The sequence below is a fragment of the Arachis ipaensis genome, chromosome B08 (genome assembly GCF_000816755.2).
Source record: "Arachis ipaensis cultivar K30076 chromosome B08, Araip1.1, whole genome shotgun sequence".
Taxonomy (NCBI): domain Eukaryota; kingdom Viridiplantae; phylum Streptophyta; class Magnoliopsida; order Fabales; family Fabaceae; genus Arachis; species Arachis ipaensis.
Genome location: NC_029792.2, coordinates 34,666,596 through 34,684,858, shown reverse-complemented (window position 1 = coordinate 34,684,858; position 18,263 = coordinate 34,666,596). Strand labels below are relative to the sequence as shown.

The 18,263-nt window shown below is 34.9% G+C and overlaps 2 protein-coding genes across 2 annotated transcripts in view; both read left to right on the top strand.

The window, feature by feature from the left end:
• On the top strand, positions 10,653-12,154 carry LOC107610913 (extensin-like). Its single transcript, XM_016312892.1, has 4 exons — positions 10,653-10,881; positions 11,064-11,125; positions 11,628-11,714; positions 11,804-12,154. The coding sequence occupies exons 1-4, from the start codon at positions 10,653-10,655 to the stop codon at positions 12,152-12,154; spliced, it is 729 nt and encodes a 242-aa protein (XP_016168378.1).
• The window catches only part of LOC107610912 (LRR receptor-like serine/threonine-protein kinase GSO1), a 4,383-nt gene continuing 2,490 nt past the window's right edge, over positions 16,371-18,263 (top strand). Inside the window, exons 1-2 of the mRNA XM_016312891.2 lie at positions 16,371-16,927; positions 17,735-17,890. Of these exons, the coding sequence (XP_016168377.1) occupies positions 16,510-16,927; positions 17,735-17,890 (574 nt within the window). The 5' untranslated portion in view covers positions 16,371-16,509. The remainder of the gene's footprint in view (positions 16,928-17,734; positions 17,891-18,263) is intronic.

Here is an 18,263-nt window from a genome sequence, read left to right as displayed (position 1 = left end):
CTAGTTTGGTTAAACAGGGAACTGAAAGGAAACGAAATCATTTCCAGTTGATTCACCTTAATTCTAAGTTGAAAGTAATAATAACTATTCCTATTGATTCAGACCTGAAGGTTAAAGAAGTATGGAACGGTTCTCTAAAATAATAACAATTAAATAAAATGAACAGTAAATTTATATGGACACGGGTAACGGGTTTGAGTTGTAAGGGGTCTTTTGAGTATTGGTTATTATTTATGTGGAGGGACGTTAAGGAACTCTTCTGCTGGGCTTCGAATCCTATTTATTTTCTAAGAAAAGATTGGGATTATTGAAGTTCAACTCAATTAGCAAGATAACAATTATCAATTATGCTGTTGAATTGGATAACTCCTGAGTTACTGATTTCTTAACCAAAACAAAAAGGGAAAATATCTAAATTAAATTAAAAGCATTTATAAATGGAGCAAAGCAAAATTAAATCTGAAAATACCTCGAATTGCATTCACAAAAGAACTTAAATCTGACATAGACATTCATAAATTAAATTGGAGAAATAAATAAAAGAAACATTGAACCTGGGATTGAGAGTCACTCCTAAAACTAAGAGAAGTCCTAAATCCTAATCCTAAGAGAGAAGAGAGAACCTCTCTCTCTAAAAACTACATCTACTCCTAAAATTGTGAATGTGAAAGCCTCTTTGTGAATGAATGGATTCCCCTACTTTATAGCCTCTAATCTGTGTTTTCTGGGCCGTAAACTGGGTCGAAAACAGCCCAGAAATCGCTGGAGAAGAATTCAAACATGCTGATTTCCGTCACTGCGACGCAGCCGCATGGAGCACGCGGTCGCGTCACCTAGCTTCAGAGCAACTATGGCATGTTATATATCAAATCGAAGCTCCGGACGTTAACTTTCCAACGCAACTGGAACCGCGTCGTTTGGACCTCTGTAGCTAAAGTTATAGTCGTTTGAGTGCAGAGAGGTCAGGTTGGACAGCTTAGCAATTTCTCCAAATTCTTGTATTCCTTCCATTTTTGCATGCTTCCTTTTCATCCTCTGAGCTATTCCTGCCCTATAATCTCTGAAAACACTTAACGCACATATCAAGGCATCTAATAGTAATAAGAGAGGATTAATAATAAGCAAATATAAGATCAAAGAAGCATGTTTTCAATCAAAGTACATAATTAGGAAGGCAAATGTAAAACCATGCGAATAGCATGAATAAGTGGGTAAAGAGTTAATAAAATCTACTCAATTGAGCATAAGATAAACCATAAAATAGTGGTTTATCAAGGACGAGCAAACATTTTAAGTTTGGTGTGGTAAAAGCATTGCTTTTTATTTTTCCATAACCATTAATGGCACCTAACGCCAGAGAAACCTCAAGAAAGAGGAAAGGGAAGGTAATTGCTTCCACCTCTGAGTCATGGGAGATGGAGAGATTCATCTCAAAGGTCCATCAAGACCACTTCTATGAAGTTGTGGCCAAGAAGAAAGTGATCTCTGAGGTTCCTTTCAAGCTCAAAAAGAATGAGTATCCGAAGATCCGACATGAGATCCAAAGAAGAGGTTGGGAAGTTCTCACCAACCCCATTCAACAAGTCGGGATCTTAATGGTTCAAGAGTTCTATGCAAACGCATGAATCACTAGGAACCATGATTTAAGTGTGAACCCGAATCCAAATAATTGGCTTACCATGGTTCGGGGGAAATACTTAGATTTCAGTCTGGAAGATGTAAAGTTGGCGTTCAACTTGCCAATGATGCAAGAAAATGCACGCCCCTACACTAGAAGGGTCAACTTTGATCAAAGGTTGGACCAAGTCCTCATGGACATATGTGTAGAAGGAGCTCAATGGAAAGTTGACTCAAGAGGCAAGCCATTCAATTGAGAAGACCGGACCTTAAGCCTGTAGCTAGAGGATGGTTGGGGTTCATCCAACGCTCAAGTATTCCTACTAGCAAGCGGTCTGAAGTTACTGTAGACCGGGCCATCATGATCCATAGTATCATGATTGGGGAGGAAGTGGAAGTTCATGAGATTATACCTCAAGAACTCTACAAGGTGGCTGACAAGTCCTCCACTTTGGCAAGGTTAGCCTTTCCTCACCTCATTTGCCATCTATGCAATTCGGCTGGGATTGACATAGAGGAAGACATCCTCATTGATGAGGACAAGCCCATCACCAAGAAAAGGATGGAGAAAACAAGAGATCATGGACCTCAACAAGAGCATGAGGAAATTCCTCACCATGAAATCCCTGAGATGCCTCAAGGGATGCACTTCCCTCCACAAAACTATTGGGAGCAAATCAACACTTCCCTAGGAGAATTAAGTTCCAACATGGGACAACTAAGGATGGAGCACCAAGAGCATTCCATCATCCTCCATGAGATTAGAGAAGATCAAAGAGCTATGAGGGAGGAGCAACAAAGACAAGGAAGAGACATAGAGGAGCTTAAGAGCACCATTGGTTCTTCAAGAAGAGGAAGACGCCACCCTCACTAAGGTGGACCCATTCCTTAATCTCCTTGTTCTTATTTTTTTGTTTTTCGTTTACTATGCTTTCTGTTTATTTAGGTTTGTGTCTTATTACATGATCACTAGTGTCTAAGTATCTATGTCTTAAAGCTATGGATGTCCTATGAATCCATCACCTCTCTTAAATGAAAACTGTTCTAATTACAAAAAGAACAAGAAGTACATGAATTTTGAATTCATCCTTGAAATTAGTTTGATTATATTGATGTGGTGACAATATTTTTTGTTTTCTGAATGAATGCTTGAACAGTGCATATATCTTTTGAATTTGTTGTTTATGAATGTTAAATATGTTGGCTCTTGAAGAATGATGAAAAAGGAGAAATATTATTTGATAATCTGAAAAATCATAAAATTGATTCTTGAAGCAAGAAAAAGCAGTGAATACAAAAGCTTGCAGAAAAAAAAAAGAAAAAAGAAAAATGGCGAAAAAAAAGGAAAGAAAAAGAAAAAGCAAGCAGAAAAAGCCAATAGCCCTTAAAACCAAAAGGCAAGGGTAATAAAAAGGATCCAAGGCTTTGAGCATCAGCGGATAGGAGGGCCTAAAGGAATAAAATCCTGGCCTAAGCGGCTAAAACAAGCTGTCCCTAACCATGTGCTTGTGGCGTGAAGGTGTCAAGTGAAAACTTGAGACTGAGCGGTTAAAGTCAAGGTCCAAAGCAAAAAAAAAAAAGAGTGTGCTTAAGAACCCTGGACACCTCTAATTGGGGACTTTAGCAAAGCTGAGTCACAATCTGAAAAGGTTCACCCAATTATGTGTCTGTGGCATTTATGTATCCGGTGGTAATACTGGAAAATAAAGTGCTTAGGGCCACGGCCAAGACTCATATAGTAGCTGTGTTCAAGAATCAACATACTGAACTAGGAGAATCAATAACACTATCTAAATTCTAAGTTCCTATAGAGGCCAATCATTCTGAACTTCAATGGATAAAGTGAGATGCCAAAACTATTCAAGAGGCAAAAAGCTACTAGTCCCGCTCATTTGATTAGAGCTAAGTTTCATTGATATTTTGGAATTTATAGTATATTCTCTTCTTTTAATCCTATTTGATTTTCAGTTGCTTGGGGACAAGCAACAATTTAAGTTTGGTGTTGTGATGAGCGGATAATTTATACGCTTTTTAGCATTATTTTTACATAGTTTTTAGTATGATCTAGTTAGTTTTTAGTGTATTTTTATTAGTTTTTAATTAAAAATCACATTTCTGGACTTTACTATGAGTTTGTGTATTTTTCTGTGATTTCAGGTAATTTCTAGCTGAAATTGAAGGACTTGAGCAAAAATCTGATTCAGAGGCTGAAGAAGGACTGCAAATGCTGTTGGATTCTGACCTCCCTGCACTCAAAGTGGATTTTCGGGAGCTACAGAAGTCCAAATGGCGCGCTCGCAATTGTGTTGGAAAGTAGACATCCAGGGCTTTCCAGCAATATATAATAGTCCATACTTTGCCCGAGTTTAAATGATGCAAACTGGCGTTTAACACCAGCTCTCTGCCCTATTCTAGAGTTAAACACCAGAAACAAGTTGCAAAGCAGAGTTAAACGCCAGAAACAAGTTACAAACTGGCGTTCAACTCCAAGGAAGACCTCTACACGTGAAAGCTTCAATGCTCAGCCCAAGCACATACTAAGTGGGCCCGGAAGTGGATTTCTGCATCATTTACTCATTTCTATAAACCCTAGTAACTAGTTTAGTATAAATAGAACTTTTTACTATTGTATTTATATCTTCGGATCATCTTTTGATCTTTGGATCGATCTTTGATCAGTTTTATGCTATCTTAGACCTTTATGGAGGCTGGCCATTCGGTCATGCCTACCCTATTTTCACTTATGTATTTTCAACGGTAGAGTTTCTACACACCATAGATTAAGGTGTGGAGCTCTGCTGTTCCTCATGAATTAATGCAAAGTACTATTGTTTTTCTATTCAACTCAAGCCTATTTCTTCTCTAAGATATTCATTCGCACACAAGAACATGATGAATGTGATGATTATGTGACGCTCATCACCATTCTCACCTATGAACGCGTGCCTGACAACCACTTCCGTTCTAAATGCAAACAAGCTTGAATGTGTATCTCTTAGCCTTCTGATTTACGATCAGAGTCTTCGTGGTATAGGCTAGCATTATTGGCGGCCATTCTTGAGATCTGGAAAGTCTAAACCTTGTCTGTGGTATTCCGAGTAGGATCTGGGAAGGGATGGCTGTGACGAGCTTCAAACTCACGAGTGCTGGGCGTAGTGACAGACGCAAAAGGATTACTGAATCCTATTCCAGTAGGATCGAGAACCGACAGATGATTAGCCGTGCGGTGACAGCACATTTTGGACCATTTTCACTGAGAGGACGGGATGTAGCCATTGACAACGGTGATGCCCAACATACAGCTTGCCATAGAAAGGAGTAAGAAGAATTGAATGAAGGCAATAGGAAAGCAGAAAATCAGAAGGAACAAAGCACCTCCATACGCTTATCTGAAATTTCTACCAATGAATTACATAAGAATCTCTATCTTTATTTTACGTTTTATTTATCTTTTAATTATTAAAACTCTATAACCATTTGAATCTACCTGACTGAGATTTGCAAGATGACCATAGCTTGCTTCAAGCCGACAATCTCCGTGTGATCGACCCTTACTCACGTAAGGTTTATTACTTGGACGACCCAGTGCACTTGCTGGTTAGTTGTGCGAAGTTGTGACAAAGAACTAAGATTATGAACGTGCGTATAAAGTTTTTAGCGCCGTTACCAAGGAATGAACGATCACGATTTTGCCGCACCACTGTTCTTCATGAATTAATGCAAGTACTATTGTTTTTCTTTCAATTCACGCCTACTTCTTCTCCAAGATATACTCTTGTACTTAATTCAGTTAAGTCAAAATGAAGGGATGACCCGTGACAATCACCCACTATCTTCGTTACTCGCTTAGCCAAGATCCGTGTGCCTGACAACCACAAGCAGTCTACATGATGTTCAACGTAGTCATTAGACGACAGCCGGAGTATATTCTCTTGGGTATCTAATATACGGACCGAGTCCGTGAGATTAGTATCTTCGTGGTATAGGCTAGAACCATTGGCAGCATTCCTGAGATCCGAAAAGTCTAAACCTTGACTGTGGTATTCCGAGTAGGATCTGGGAAGGGATGACTGTGACGAGCTTCAAACTTGCGAATGTTGGGCGCAGTGACAGTGTGCAAAAGGACAAGGGTCCTATTCCGACGCTAGCGGGAACCGACAGATGATTAGCCGTGCGGTAGCTGTACATGGTATTTTTCATCCGAGACGAGAAATTCGATAGTTGATTAGCTGTACAGAGATCGTACCTGGTATTTTTCACTGAGAGGATCATACAGCTTGCCATGGAGGGAAGCACGCATGATTGGAAGGAGGCAGTAGGAAAGCAGAGGTTCAGAAGCAACAAAGCATCTCCATACGCTTATCTGAAATTCCCACCAATGAATTACATAAGTATCTCTATCTTTATTTTATATTTTATTTATCTTTTTAATTATCAAAACCTCATAAACATTTGATTCCACCTGACTAAGATTTACAAGATGACCATAGCTTGCTTCAAGCCGACAATCTCTGTGGGATCGACCCTTACTCACGTAAGGTATTACTTGGACGATCCAGTTCACTTGCTGGTTAGTTGTGCGGAGTTATGAAAAGTGTGAATCACGATTTCCTGCTACCAATAGTCATAATAAAGAAAATATGAAATGAAGCACAAGTAGAAGGAAGATGAATTCAGCTCAAGTGTTTTAAGAAGATGCTCTTGTATCACTCTATTTTCCTTGTGTTCCAATATTGAAGTGAGGCCAGCTTTATAGATGCAGCATGCTCTTCTAATTCTTCTTCATTGCCTCTTCCAATTAATTGTACCTTCTTCCTGTTGAAGCTATCTCCATTGGCATGAAATTCTTTTTACATTCTGCTTCACTAACTCTGCTTGTTTGAGGAGCTGCTCCACCACCTCTGCTGTCTTTAGAGCTACTGTCTTCTTTGGCATTCATAGTATTTTCATTTTTGAACGATTCAAACTGCTGCTCTGCACTTTTGTTTTTGTTCTACCCAACTTTGTGAATATTGCTTTACTGATTTTCTTTGTGTAGTGGTATTATCCTTGTGTCTTTGTAGCTTTTCTAGAGCTACAGCTGTCCTATGATATTGCCAAATATCCTTTCTTGCTTTTTCCTCTTTTGTTCTAATCATGAGCATTCAGAACTCTCTCTCTTGGCTCATAGGTACTAATTCGTTGCTTATTAGAGTGTAATGGACTGAAGCTTTGAAGTTGCTGAAGCAACATGAACTTAGGCTGAGAAGTGAATAAATGAGGCTGCATCACTTAGCACACACATTAAAGACATTTAAGTTTTTAACCCAAAGAATATTTTTCATGATTTATATAAAATCCAAAACAAAACTTAACTCAATAGATAAGATAAAAAGAAACAGTTTCTTTATACGTCAAATTGATAAGAGAAAAAGACCTAGCACTATTTTTATGTGAAAAGTTGGGAATGAACTAAAAGGATAGAGGAATGGCTGAAAATATAAATTAGATAAGTAAACTGAAGAGAAGAAAAAATGTAAGTAAAAGTTATGCGTGAAAGTAGTAACTATTGCAAAACCGAATGAAATTTATAACTGCAGTGGATGAAGGCAATGAAAGACGATGGAGATGATAGAATTGAGGGTAAGAAAGGAGAAGGGCGACAGTAAGAGAAATACAGAAAAGTGCATGAAGAACAAAAATGATAGATTTTTTTAGGAAATTACAAAAAAAAAAACTTTAATAGAATAATTAGAGCGAAACCAAACTATTGGTGAGAGTACAACATACTCAAAATAAAAGGATATAAACTAAAACTAACATAAAATCAAACAAAATATGAAGATAGTAAAGAATGTGAAGACATTGATAAAAAAAGAATATAAACAAAAACTAATATAGAATTAAACAAAATATAAAGATAGTAAAGAATGTGAAGACATTGATGTTCACATTAGTTCATTTTTCAATTTATTAGAAATATAATTTGCAGACAGTCTGTATTTTTTTATTGAAAGATATGTTATCTATAATTATAACAAAACTGTTTTTATTTTAATGGGAGGTTATTAGATTTTTCAAAATAAATTTATGATTATTTTTATCTTTATAATTTACTTTAGAGAAAAGGACAAATAGGTCATTGACCTTTTGTCCCGTAGACATTTTCGTCCCTGACCATTTGAAAATACTTTTAAATCCCTGACCTTCACAAAACTTGGACAGATGAGTCCCTCCGTCTAAATGCCTCCGTCAGACCCAACGGAAAAGTCTGACGTGGCTCCCGTTCTGATGACCTGGCGTGACAGGTTGACACGTGGACTGATGACTGGAAGGGTACTTTGAAAATTGGACAAATAAGTCCCTAAACCTAAAAACTACGTCGTTTTGCCTTTGGCCCTTTACAAACACTTACATCCTTTAAGTTGTATATAATACCCATTACACCCATACTACCCTTACTGAATTACATTAAACCCTAAGAATACCAACGATCACCATACTCTGTTTCTCCCTCCAAAAAGATTACTACCCAGGCTGAGACGGTTGTGGTGTGCAGTGGCTGTCGAAGAGGGAGAACCCTCCATTGTTGTCTGAGTTAATGTCTTCGTCACCGAAGGTAAGAATTCTGTTGTGTTGCTTAGTTAGTTGATTGTCAGGTTTAATGCTTATGCAAGTATGAACTGTGTTGTGAAAGGACTGATTGTGCATGTTAATAGTGTTGTCAAAAAAGTATTGGAGTTTTTCCTTTGAAATTGATTAACTGTTAGGGCAAAGAAAGCTTCTGGGGTGATTTTCGTTTCTATCTGTTGAAGGACATTGCTTTTTAATATGTGAAAAGAGTACCTCTTGATCATTATTTTTTGTTTTTTGTTTTTGTTTTTTTTTTCCAGATGATTGATGTGTTTGTAGTGCCTGTTTTTCACCATGGAGGTAATTTTGTGAGAGAAAGTAATGGTTCTCTGGTTTATAAAAATGGGAAGGTAGAGAAGTTTCCCAAAATGGACCTAGACTTTGTGAATTTCTAAGACTTGATCACACTGTTTAAGGGCTTGGGGTACCAATCATACAAGATAGTTTATTGGTATGATCCAAGGAATGCTGATATTGAGTCTAGGCTGCATATTTTGACAGGGGATACAGGGATTAATGCAATGCAAGAGAATAAAATGAAGAATACAGAAACGGACGAGTTTTACCTATACTTTGACCACCCTGTTGATGAACCTGAGATTGTGGAGGATGCTGGAAACCAAAGTAATAGTCCTGTCGCAGAAGAGGTTTTGGTGGATAATTAGGGTTCGTCATCTGATGATGGGTATGAGAGTATGGAGGATGAACCCTACAAACCTCCACCACCCGGGTTTGAAAGTGACAATGACGAAGATGATAACAGTGCTAATGACAATGGTAGCAAAAGGCAGAGAATAATGAAGGAAAATAAAAAAGTTGTGTCTCCAAAGAAGTCAACTGCAAAGAAAACATGTGCTAAAAGAAACAGGAAGACGTGGAAGAAGAAGGGACAAAGTAGTGGAATAGGTGCATCTAATGTTACCAGAAGATAGTAGGCCAGGACTGGGCCCAATGAGCAGCAGGCCAGAACTAATGTTGGGCCTGATCCTAATGTGCATCCCAACAAAGACCAACATGTTAGGTTCTATTTGAGTGAAGTCCAAGATGATGATGATGACCCGGTATATGATTATGAATATGAGAATTTACATACATCTATATTATCAGATGATGAATCTAGCAAGCATAAATTCCCTGAGTTTGATGATGATTATGCTTTTAGAGAGGGGAAGTTTGAGTTAGGGACTAGGTTTGCCACCATAGAGAGATTTAAGGAAGTTGTGCTGAGGGTAGGGAGCTTAGGTGGATTAAGAATGACAAGGAGATAGTGAGAGTGGGATGCATGGATGATGAGTGTCCGTGGTTGGTTCATTTATCATACAACAAATCTCTGTAATACTACCAGGTGAAGACTTACAAAAATGATCATACATGTGCAAGGGACATGGGAAGTAATGTGGCTGATCAACATTGGATTAGTTTGAAGGTTGAGAAGAGAATGAGTACACAACCTCATATGAGGACAAGTGAGGCTATTGAATTTCTCAGAGAAGAATTCTCACTCACTGCACATCCAAAAATAGTTTACAGAGTAGTTAGAGAGGCAAGAGAGAGAATCATAGGCAATGAGAGGGAGCAGTACTATAATTTTAGAGATTACTTGTTTGAGATATTAAGAAGCAACCCAGGGTCTAAGACAGAATTGTGTGTCACTCCTATCCCTCAATCCCCCTGTGTTTTATAAGCTTTATATATGTTTAGAGGCATGCAAGCAGGGTTTCAAGAGTGGATGTAGGTCGTTGATACATCTTGATGGCTGTTTTCTGAAGACTTATTATGGTTGACAACTCCTCACAGTAGTGGCCAGGATGCAAATAACCAATTTTATGTGGTTGCCTACGGAGTAGCAAGGTCTGAAACTAAGAAGTCTTAGAAGTGATTTTTGACTCCACTCCAAGAGGATTTAGGGGGATGTGCAGACTCATGGTTGGAATTTTATGTTCGACCAACAAAAGGTAAACTTCATAATTCTTTAACTACTTGGTACTTGTTAAAAATTGATGACTATTTTACTTATGAGGAGACTTATTTACTTTAAGCTGCTGTTTTAGTGTTAGGTAATTGTTTAATATTAACTGTTGTTGAATACTAGGTTATTTTTTAGTAGCTATATACAATTGTATGATGACTACTGTTTTAGTTAATATGAATGTACAACTGCTATGTAGGGATTGCTACCTGCATTGAAATTAGTGATGCCAAATGCCCATCACCGAAATTGTGTGATGCACGAAAAATTTTATCAACCGGTTTAAGGATTTGTATATTCGGGAGGTGGTTTGGAACCATGCTAAACGCACCACCATACCAGAATTCACGGAGCAAATGGAGAAGCTCAAAGGAATTAACCAGGGGCATGGGAATATCTGTCGAAATTTGAGCCAGCAACTTAGGTGAAGGCCTATTTCTCACATGGACCAAAAATGGACAACCTCACAAATAACATGTGTGAGGTGTTCAACGCGAAAATAGTAAACTATAGAAGCAAGCCTATTCTCACAATGTGTGAAGAAATTAGGTGCTATCTAATGAGGAGGATGGTCAAGCATAAGGAGTTACTAGAAAATTATCCTGGAAAGCTCGCACTTGTTCAGCAGAAGAGGTTAGATTGTCTTATAAGGCCCAGCAACAAATGGCTTGCAGAGTGGACAGGTGACGACGAACATAAGAGATTTAAAGTGAGTCGTAAAAATACAAAGGTGGACGTGGATCTTATCAAGCAAACCTGCTCATGCAACAAATGACAGCTAACTGGTTAGTTTTAATTAATTGCTAAGTCTTTTCTCAATTATATGGTTTACTGTTAACTGGTTCATGATGTTGTTCTGTTTTAGGCATGTCCTGTATCCATGCAGTAACAGCAATCAGAAAAAGGCATGATCATCCAGGGGAATATGTGCATCCATGATTATGCATGGAGTCAATCCATAAGACATATGCACATTGTATTCAACCTGTGCCAAGTCAGGAATTTTGGACAAGGACTGAGTATTCAAGACCAGATCCTCCCATCATAAAGAGAGTAATAAGCAGGCTAAAGATACACAACAGACAAAAGAATTCGACTGAACCACTGATGCAGCAAGGTGACAAGCTGAAGAGATCATTTAAAGTAACTTGTAGTAAATGTGGTGCAGAGGGACATAATTACAAGACATGCAAGGGTGCTCCATCTGACCCCAACTGAAAACGTAAGACCAAGAAGTCCAAGAAAGGTGGCACAAGTCAATCAATAGTTGTCCTTCCACTATCACAGTCAGCACCAAATGATAATGTAAGTATTGTATTTAAGATAGTAATCTGGATAATTGGTTTTACTGCATGATGTATGTCTTTGTTTAGTGCAATGTTAGAGAATTACTACAGTAAGGTTCTAATTGGTCAACATAATTAGACAGGATACTCCTAACACCCAAAGTGCTCCATCTAGCCAGACTCCATCTAGTCAGGATGACATTAACAATAGCCAGCAACACACTCCAGATGTAAGTTTTATCTATTATTGTGAAATGTTGACCCTTTAAACTGTTATTACCCTAAATTTCATGAATACTTTCTTATATATGATAACCAGTTTTCAAGTGTTATGAATCCAACTCCTTCCATGTCTGTGGCAACAACACTAAGACCTGTAACTAGAAGGACACCATTTAGGCCTCCACATCAACTTCCATCCACAACCCACCAAATAGTTCAACCAAAAACTTCAAAAATGAGGCCCAAGCAGAAGATATTTAGACCACCTGGTCCACGTTGTCCCAGTTCACTCCCACCCCTAAGTCAGCCTGCACCACCACAGCCTCAACCTCAAGGTGCTCCACCTGGCTCACAACCATCTCAAGTTAGGCCAGGACCAAGTACAGCAGCAACAACAAGACTGTTCAAATTCATCCCTAATCCACCCTCCATCAATCCAAAGAAGTGAAAAAATATGTCATCTTGAGCATCCCACTATGTCTTGTAATAGCATTTAAAAAACTTGACTGTGGCAACAATGTTTTTTTTTTTTTTTTTTTTGGAGAAGCTCTTAAAATTTTATAAACCGTTGCAAACTTGTTAGGTATTTGAGACTTACTTTTGTGATGTTAAGCTTCATAATACTATACACTTTATGAGATTTGTTCTTTTTGGGTAGCTTTTAGAAAATTTGACTGTGGCAAAGATGTTTATATAACTTTCAATCTATGTTATGTGTTTATGTATACAACTTTTATGCCTATTTTCTTCAATCATTCAATGTTTCTTTAGATATTGACAACATAACTTCAACAACATACTGATATCATAACTTGGAATTGCATTTAGATAATAGGATACATAAATTACCTAAATGGCATGTTTGAATACACAACAAAAAATTGGATCAACCCATTTTTCTATTCTAATTTCTAGAATTCATTTCTCAGGCACTACATACATAAAAAGCAACAAAAACAACACATACAATTATACTAATACAACAAGCTAATAGGTTTTTTTTCTTCTTTAAAGCAGTAACCTTCTCTTCCAGAATAACTATCCTATGATCAAATTCCTCTTCCTCTTCCTCTTCAACAACTTCAACCTCTTTCTCAACCAGAGGTCTTTTATCAAAGATGCGACCATTGCTTCCAATTCTATCAAGATGCTCATCGACCCAAACAAAAAATTTGCAATGCAGTTGCTTTTCCTGTCAAAATTTCTAAAATTATGTACTATATACAACCATTTCAGAACAAAATCCCCAAATTTTTTATCTTACCTTATAGAATGGGCAACCCAAGAAGACTCTGTTTGGGTTGCTAATCGTCCTCGACATATACATTATTGCATAAACTCCACGGAAGCACCTCAGGGCGATATCGTTCTTCAGGTCTCCGGCGTGCACAACACAAGGAACTGAGCTTGAAGCAGAATTTTCTTCTCTTACTCTACTGAGCCTTCTTCTTGACGTTGATGATGCTCCATTAGTAGCCATGGTTGATGCAGGTAGAGCTCCTCACCACTAGCCTCTACAAAAAAACGAAATCAATTTAAGGATTAGAGCCAAAAGGCAAAACGACATAGATTTTAGGTTTAGGGATTTATTTGTCCAATTTTCAAAGTACCCTTCCAGTCATCAGTCCACGTGTCAACCCGCACAGGTCATCTGAACGGGAGTCATGTCAGACTTTTTCGTTGGGTCTGACAGAGGCAATTGGACGGAAGGACTCATCTGTCCAAATTTTGTGAAGGTCAGGGATTTAAAAGTATTTTCAAATAGTTAGAGACGAAAATGTCCTAGGAACAAAAAGTCAGGGACCTATTTGTCCTTTTCTCTTTACTTTATAAAATGATTTGTTAGAGGATAAATATAGTTCAAAAGAATTGGATATCAAAATTATAAAATCCTTTGTATTAATTTTATATATGGTCATATATAGATATACACTTAAACATTTTTTTTCTTAATAATTGTATATTAAGTATAAGTGAATGAAGCACGAAAGGAATACTAATTATATGTAATAAAGAGATTTTAGAAAGAAAACAAATAATTAATTAATTTATAGATTCGTACAGTAAAATTATTTTGTCTAATCTTTTAGTTTCTATAATTGCCAAAAACATTTTTTCTTTTATATTAATCAGTATTTGATTTATTTTATTTGTCCTTTTAAAAAGAATTCTGTTATTTCATTTGAAACACGTTTAAAGTTTTTTCTTTTCACTTATTATGATTCTATTTATTAAAACGAGAAAAGAAATCGGAATGCTATTCTAAATTTATTGACCTGGAAAATAAAAATCAACAAAAGGGACCGTCGAAATGCATCCGAAATAACGAATTAGAGGGACCACAACGTATGTATTATGGAGAAATGCAAAATTTGATATAATTATATAATAACTTTTAATAATCGTCAACTTTACAGATTAAAGATATAACTGATGATAATTTATATAGACAAAAAAATGGAATATGCTATTTAAAAAAAATAACGCTAAAACCCTAAAGTGTAGAAATAAAAAGTTTGCTTCCATAATTAACTTGTTCATTATTTGTTTTTATAAGATTTAATATTTGATTGCTTCAGAAAAAAAAATAATATTTGATATATTGAGGATAAATGGATGAAATTTGATGTTGATTGGAGGCAAGAAAACGAAGATAAGGTTGGTGAGATAATGATAATTGTACATTGTATTATTTAGAGAAAATGAGTTTTATTTTCTTTTAGAGAGAATAATTATTATTTTTTATATTTTAAGTTTTTAAAGACTTGGACAGAGATAGATGTATAAATGATTTTATATTTAACCAATTTCCTCGTATAAGAATTCCTTTCTGAATTTGAAGCATGAATAAAATCTATATATATATATCGTCTTGAAAGAAAAATTTATGTTTTATTTAGAAAAGTGATTACAGTAAATACCAAATTTTGAATTTTTTGGTCGTAGAGGTAGCTATTTATCACCATATTTATACCAAATTCTTCATCATCTTCTTCGCCTCCTCAACCACAACTGGAAGATCTGGCTCATAACTGCATACAAGAACTAAGTTGTCTCCTTCTTTTTTACCATCAAGTAAGATGACGGTAGTGGTACGTAGCAGCTATGGCAGTTGGGATGAGAATCGGATGGGAAAGGATTTAGACGGTGATAGTAGAAAAGATTAGAAATTTTGGATATGATAAATTAGGTTAGGAAGAGGGATATAGTTAAAAAAAAATTCGATTAATTTTTAGAATTTAAATTATTTTGTCCACTAAAACAAAATTATTTTCCTTTTTTCGTATAGATTTGTTAACTTTTTGACGCGAATAAAAATAAAAGGAGTGTTAGTAATTAGTAAGTTTTATGACTTATAGCTATCAATTAGTTATTATTAATGTTTTTAATAGTATAAAATTTCATTTAATAATATAAAATTATTTATTTTTTTTATTGATTAAATATTGACAAAATTTTAATAAAAATGTTGGTCCTAAACTTTCTCTAAAAATAATTGTTTATTTTTAATATTTAAACTTATTATTATCTTAATAATTCTAATATTTTTTCGCTTATGTTCTCCACTCTATTTTCTCGCGGGATAACCTCTCTCCTCCTGTCTCTTGTTCTCACATGCATGTTTCATTTGCTCTCTTTTGTTTTATTTTGTGGTATTTTAATTTCATATATTTTTTCTCTGTTTTTTTATTAATCTTTCTATTGATTTCGATTTTTTTCTCTAATATAATATAGGAGGAATCTTTATCAACTGGTGGCTTGATAGACATTTAAATGATAAGAATAATAAAATCAAAACTATTATTTACACATTAAAATCAGCTATTATATATTTATATATAAATACATTTATATTTTAATTTATTTTTTAATATATATTTTATTTTAATGATTAATTTTAATATATACCTAACATAATTATAATAAAATATATACAAAAGATCTTCGAATCCTCTTTATATAGGGTAGATTTTGTTTCCTTTTCTTTTGTTTATTGCTAAGAAAAATTTAATAATAGGTATCGATGTAATTTAATTGATGAAAAATATCACTTTAACCATAGGAGTGTTTTGAAATGAAATTACTAGGGGCATTTTAGACAACTAATAAAATATTCCTGATAATGTAAATATCAACCAAACATTGAAATGAAAAGTTGATTCTATGGATTAATATTCCTAGAAATCATTTATCAATAAAATATGAAATTTAGAAATATCCAAAGATAGCGAACAAAATGCATGCGTGCCTTTGTACTACTATATATGTTGACTACGAGAATATGTAGTCAACTGCATCCAAACTTATTTCCTTCTACCGCCGAGCACTCTCCGCCAAATTAATAAGTTGTTATCAGTCACAAATTGATAATAGATAATCGAAAATTACCAGGAAAGGGGAACGATCAAAGAGTGTTAACTTGAAGACTAGAGTTTGCCAAATTGACTTGACTCGGGCCATAGAAGCGTCTGTAGCGGACTAATGACTTTTTAAATAATTCTGAATAACAATAAATAATGGAAAAATTATATGAGTGATATTAGGAACTAATAGTATAGCAATCAATTTCAACTAATACTATAATACGTTGTTAAATAAGTTCATATAAAACTTATTAAAAATAAATTTTTGTTAAATTTAAATTTTAAATATTTTTTCTGATTGAATGTTGGTTATAAGATTAGTTGTGCTATGGTAGCTCAAAACTTTTGTCAAACACTAAGCGCAATTGAATCTACAGCTTAATATTTACTTTTTTATTATAAAAAGAAAACAACACGGAGACACTAATACCACAATTCCATGCATTTTGAGGATATGGAGTGTCGTTGGATGAAGCCATGGCTGACGTTGATGGGAGCAACAGTATTGATGATGATTCAAATATCTGGTAGCAGCAGTGGGTGCTTTCCAGAAGAGAAGAGATCGCTGCTTGCATTTAAGGCTTCTTATTCGGATGATTCTTTGCTGCCTTCTTGGGTTGATGATCCCAATAGCAATTGCTGCGAATGGGAGCGCGTCACTTGTGATCCCTCTTCAAACCATGTCACCGATCTCTCTCTCCATGGTTTGTTTAAAAATGGTTCTATGCCGAACCATTATGGAGTATTTGATTGTTATGGTTCTCCAAGCTTAAACAGTTCCTTGTTTCTACCCTTTAAAGAATTGAGAACTCTTAATTTGTCCTTTAATTGCTTTGGAGACTTCATTTGGAACCCAGGTACACTCTCATCAAAATAATATTCTATTTCTTTCTTTCTTTGTGCTCTTCTTCATTGGACAAACTCTCATAGGAGGATGACTTTTTCTTTAATTATTGGATGCTTTTGTTCTAGTTTAAAAGAAGGCAGTTTAATTAAAAAAAATATTCTCTTCTATATTTTTGTTTGTTTGTTTGTATACTTCTTTTTAGTAAAAAGATCATTAGAAAATGGAAAAAAAAAAAAAACTTCCATTTCTATAGACAAATATTTAGAACTTGTTAGACAAAATTACCTATTTTTAATTTAATCATTGTATATATTACTTTAACGAATAATTCTAATTTTTATCCATAGTTGTTTGAGACATAAAAAATATATAAATTTAATAATATATATATTTATTTTCTTTTTTTTTTAATTTTATAATTTTTATTATTAAAATAGGATAGGGGTAGTTTAGGAATAAAACAAAAAATTTTATTGAAAAGGACGATTTTAATACGAAAAAAAACGTTAAGGACGATTTTATATCCAAAATTAGATGAGGGACGATTTCGATTCTGGCACTAAACTTTAGGGACCAAAATCGTACTTACCCCTTCTTTTGAAGACCAAATTGATTTTCTGGCATATTTTTTTTCTCGACTATTTTGACTACTTAACACTTCAAAAGTTGTATTAGTGCAAACACTTAATTATTAGATAATAATATTATAATTCTTTTATACTGTAAATATATATCAATTAAACTCTATTTATACTTCATATTGTATTATTGTTCATTCATTGATGATGAAAATAACGTTTTGATTAAACTTTTGAAGATAATAGAAGCACCTCAACTTTGGAAACACTGGAGACGTTTGATCTCAGCCACAATAACTTAAACGAGGGTGTACTAGAGTTCTTGTTTGGTCTCACGTCCCTCAAGAATTTAATTCTTGCCGCTAATAATTTTGTTGGACTCTTTCCTAGCAAAGGTATGAATTTAACATAAAGGATGGCTGTTCGTTTTGTTTAAATATTTTAGCAGATAAATCTAATGTGTATTTTTTGTTCAGAACTATCAGTTTTGTTAATATGATAACTCTTAATTTAACTTAAATTTTAACAACCAAACTAATTAATTATAATAAAACTACTTAAACTTCATACCTATAAAATTACACCGTTCTTATATCAACTCCATTAACAATTAAGGAATTCACCCTTACTCAATTAACATCTTGTCTACTTTTTTTATTTATTTTAAATTTGTGATTTGGCCTTTCGATCTTTCTTTTCATTTGTTCTTTTTAATGTTTTAGTTTTTTATTTTTGTATTGTTAGATCTAATTAATATATGTGTAATTT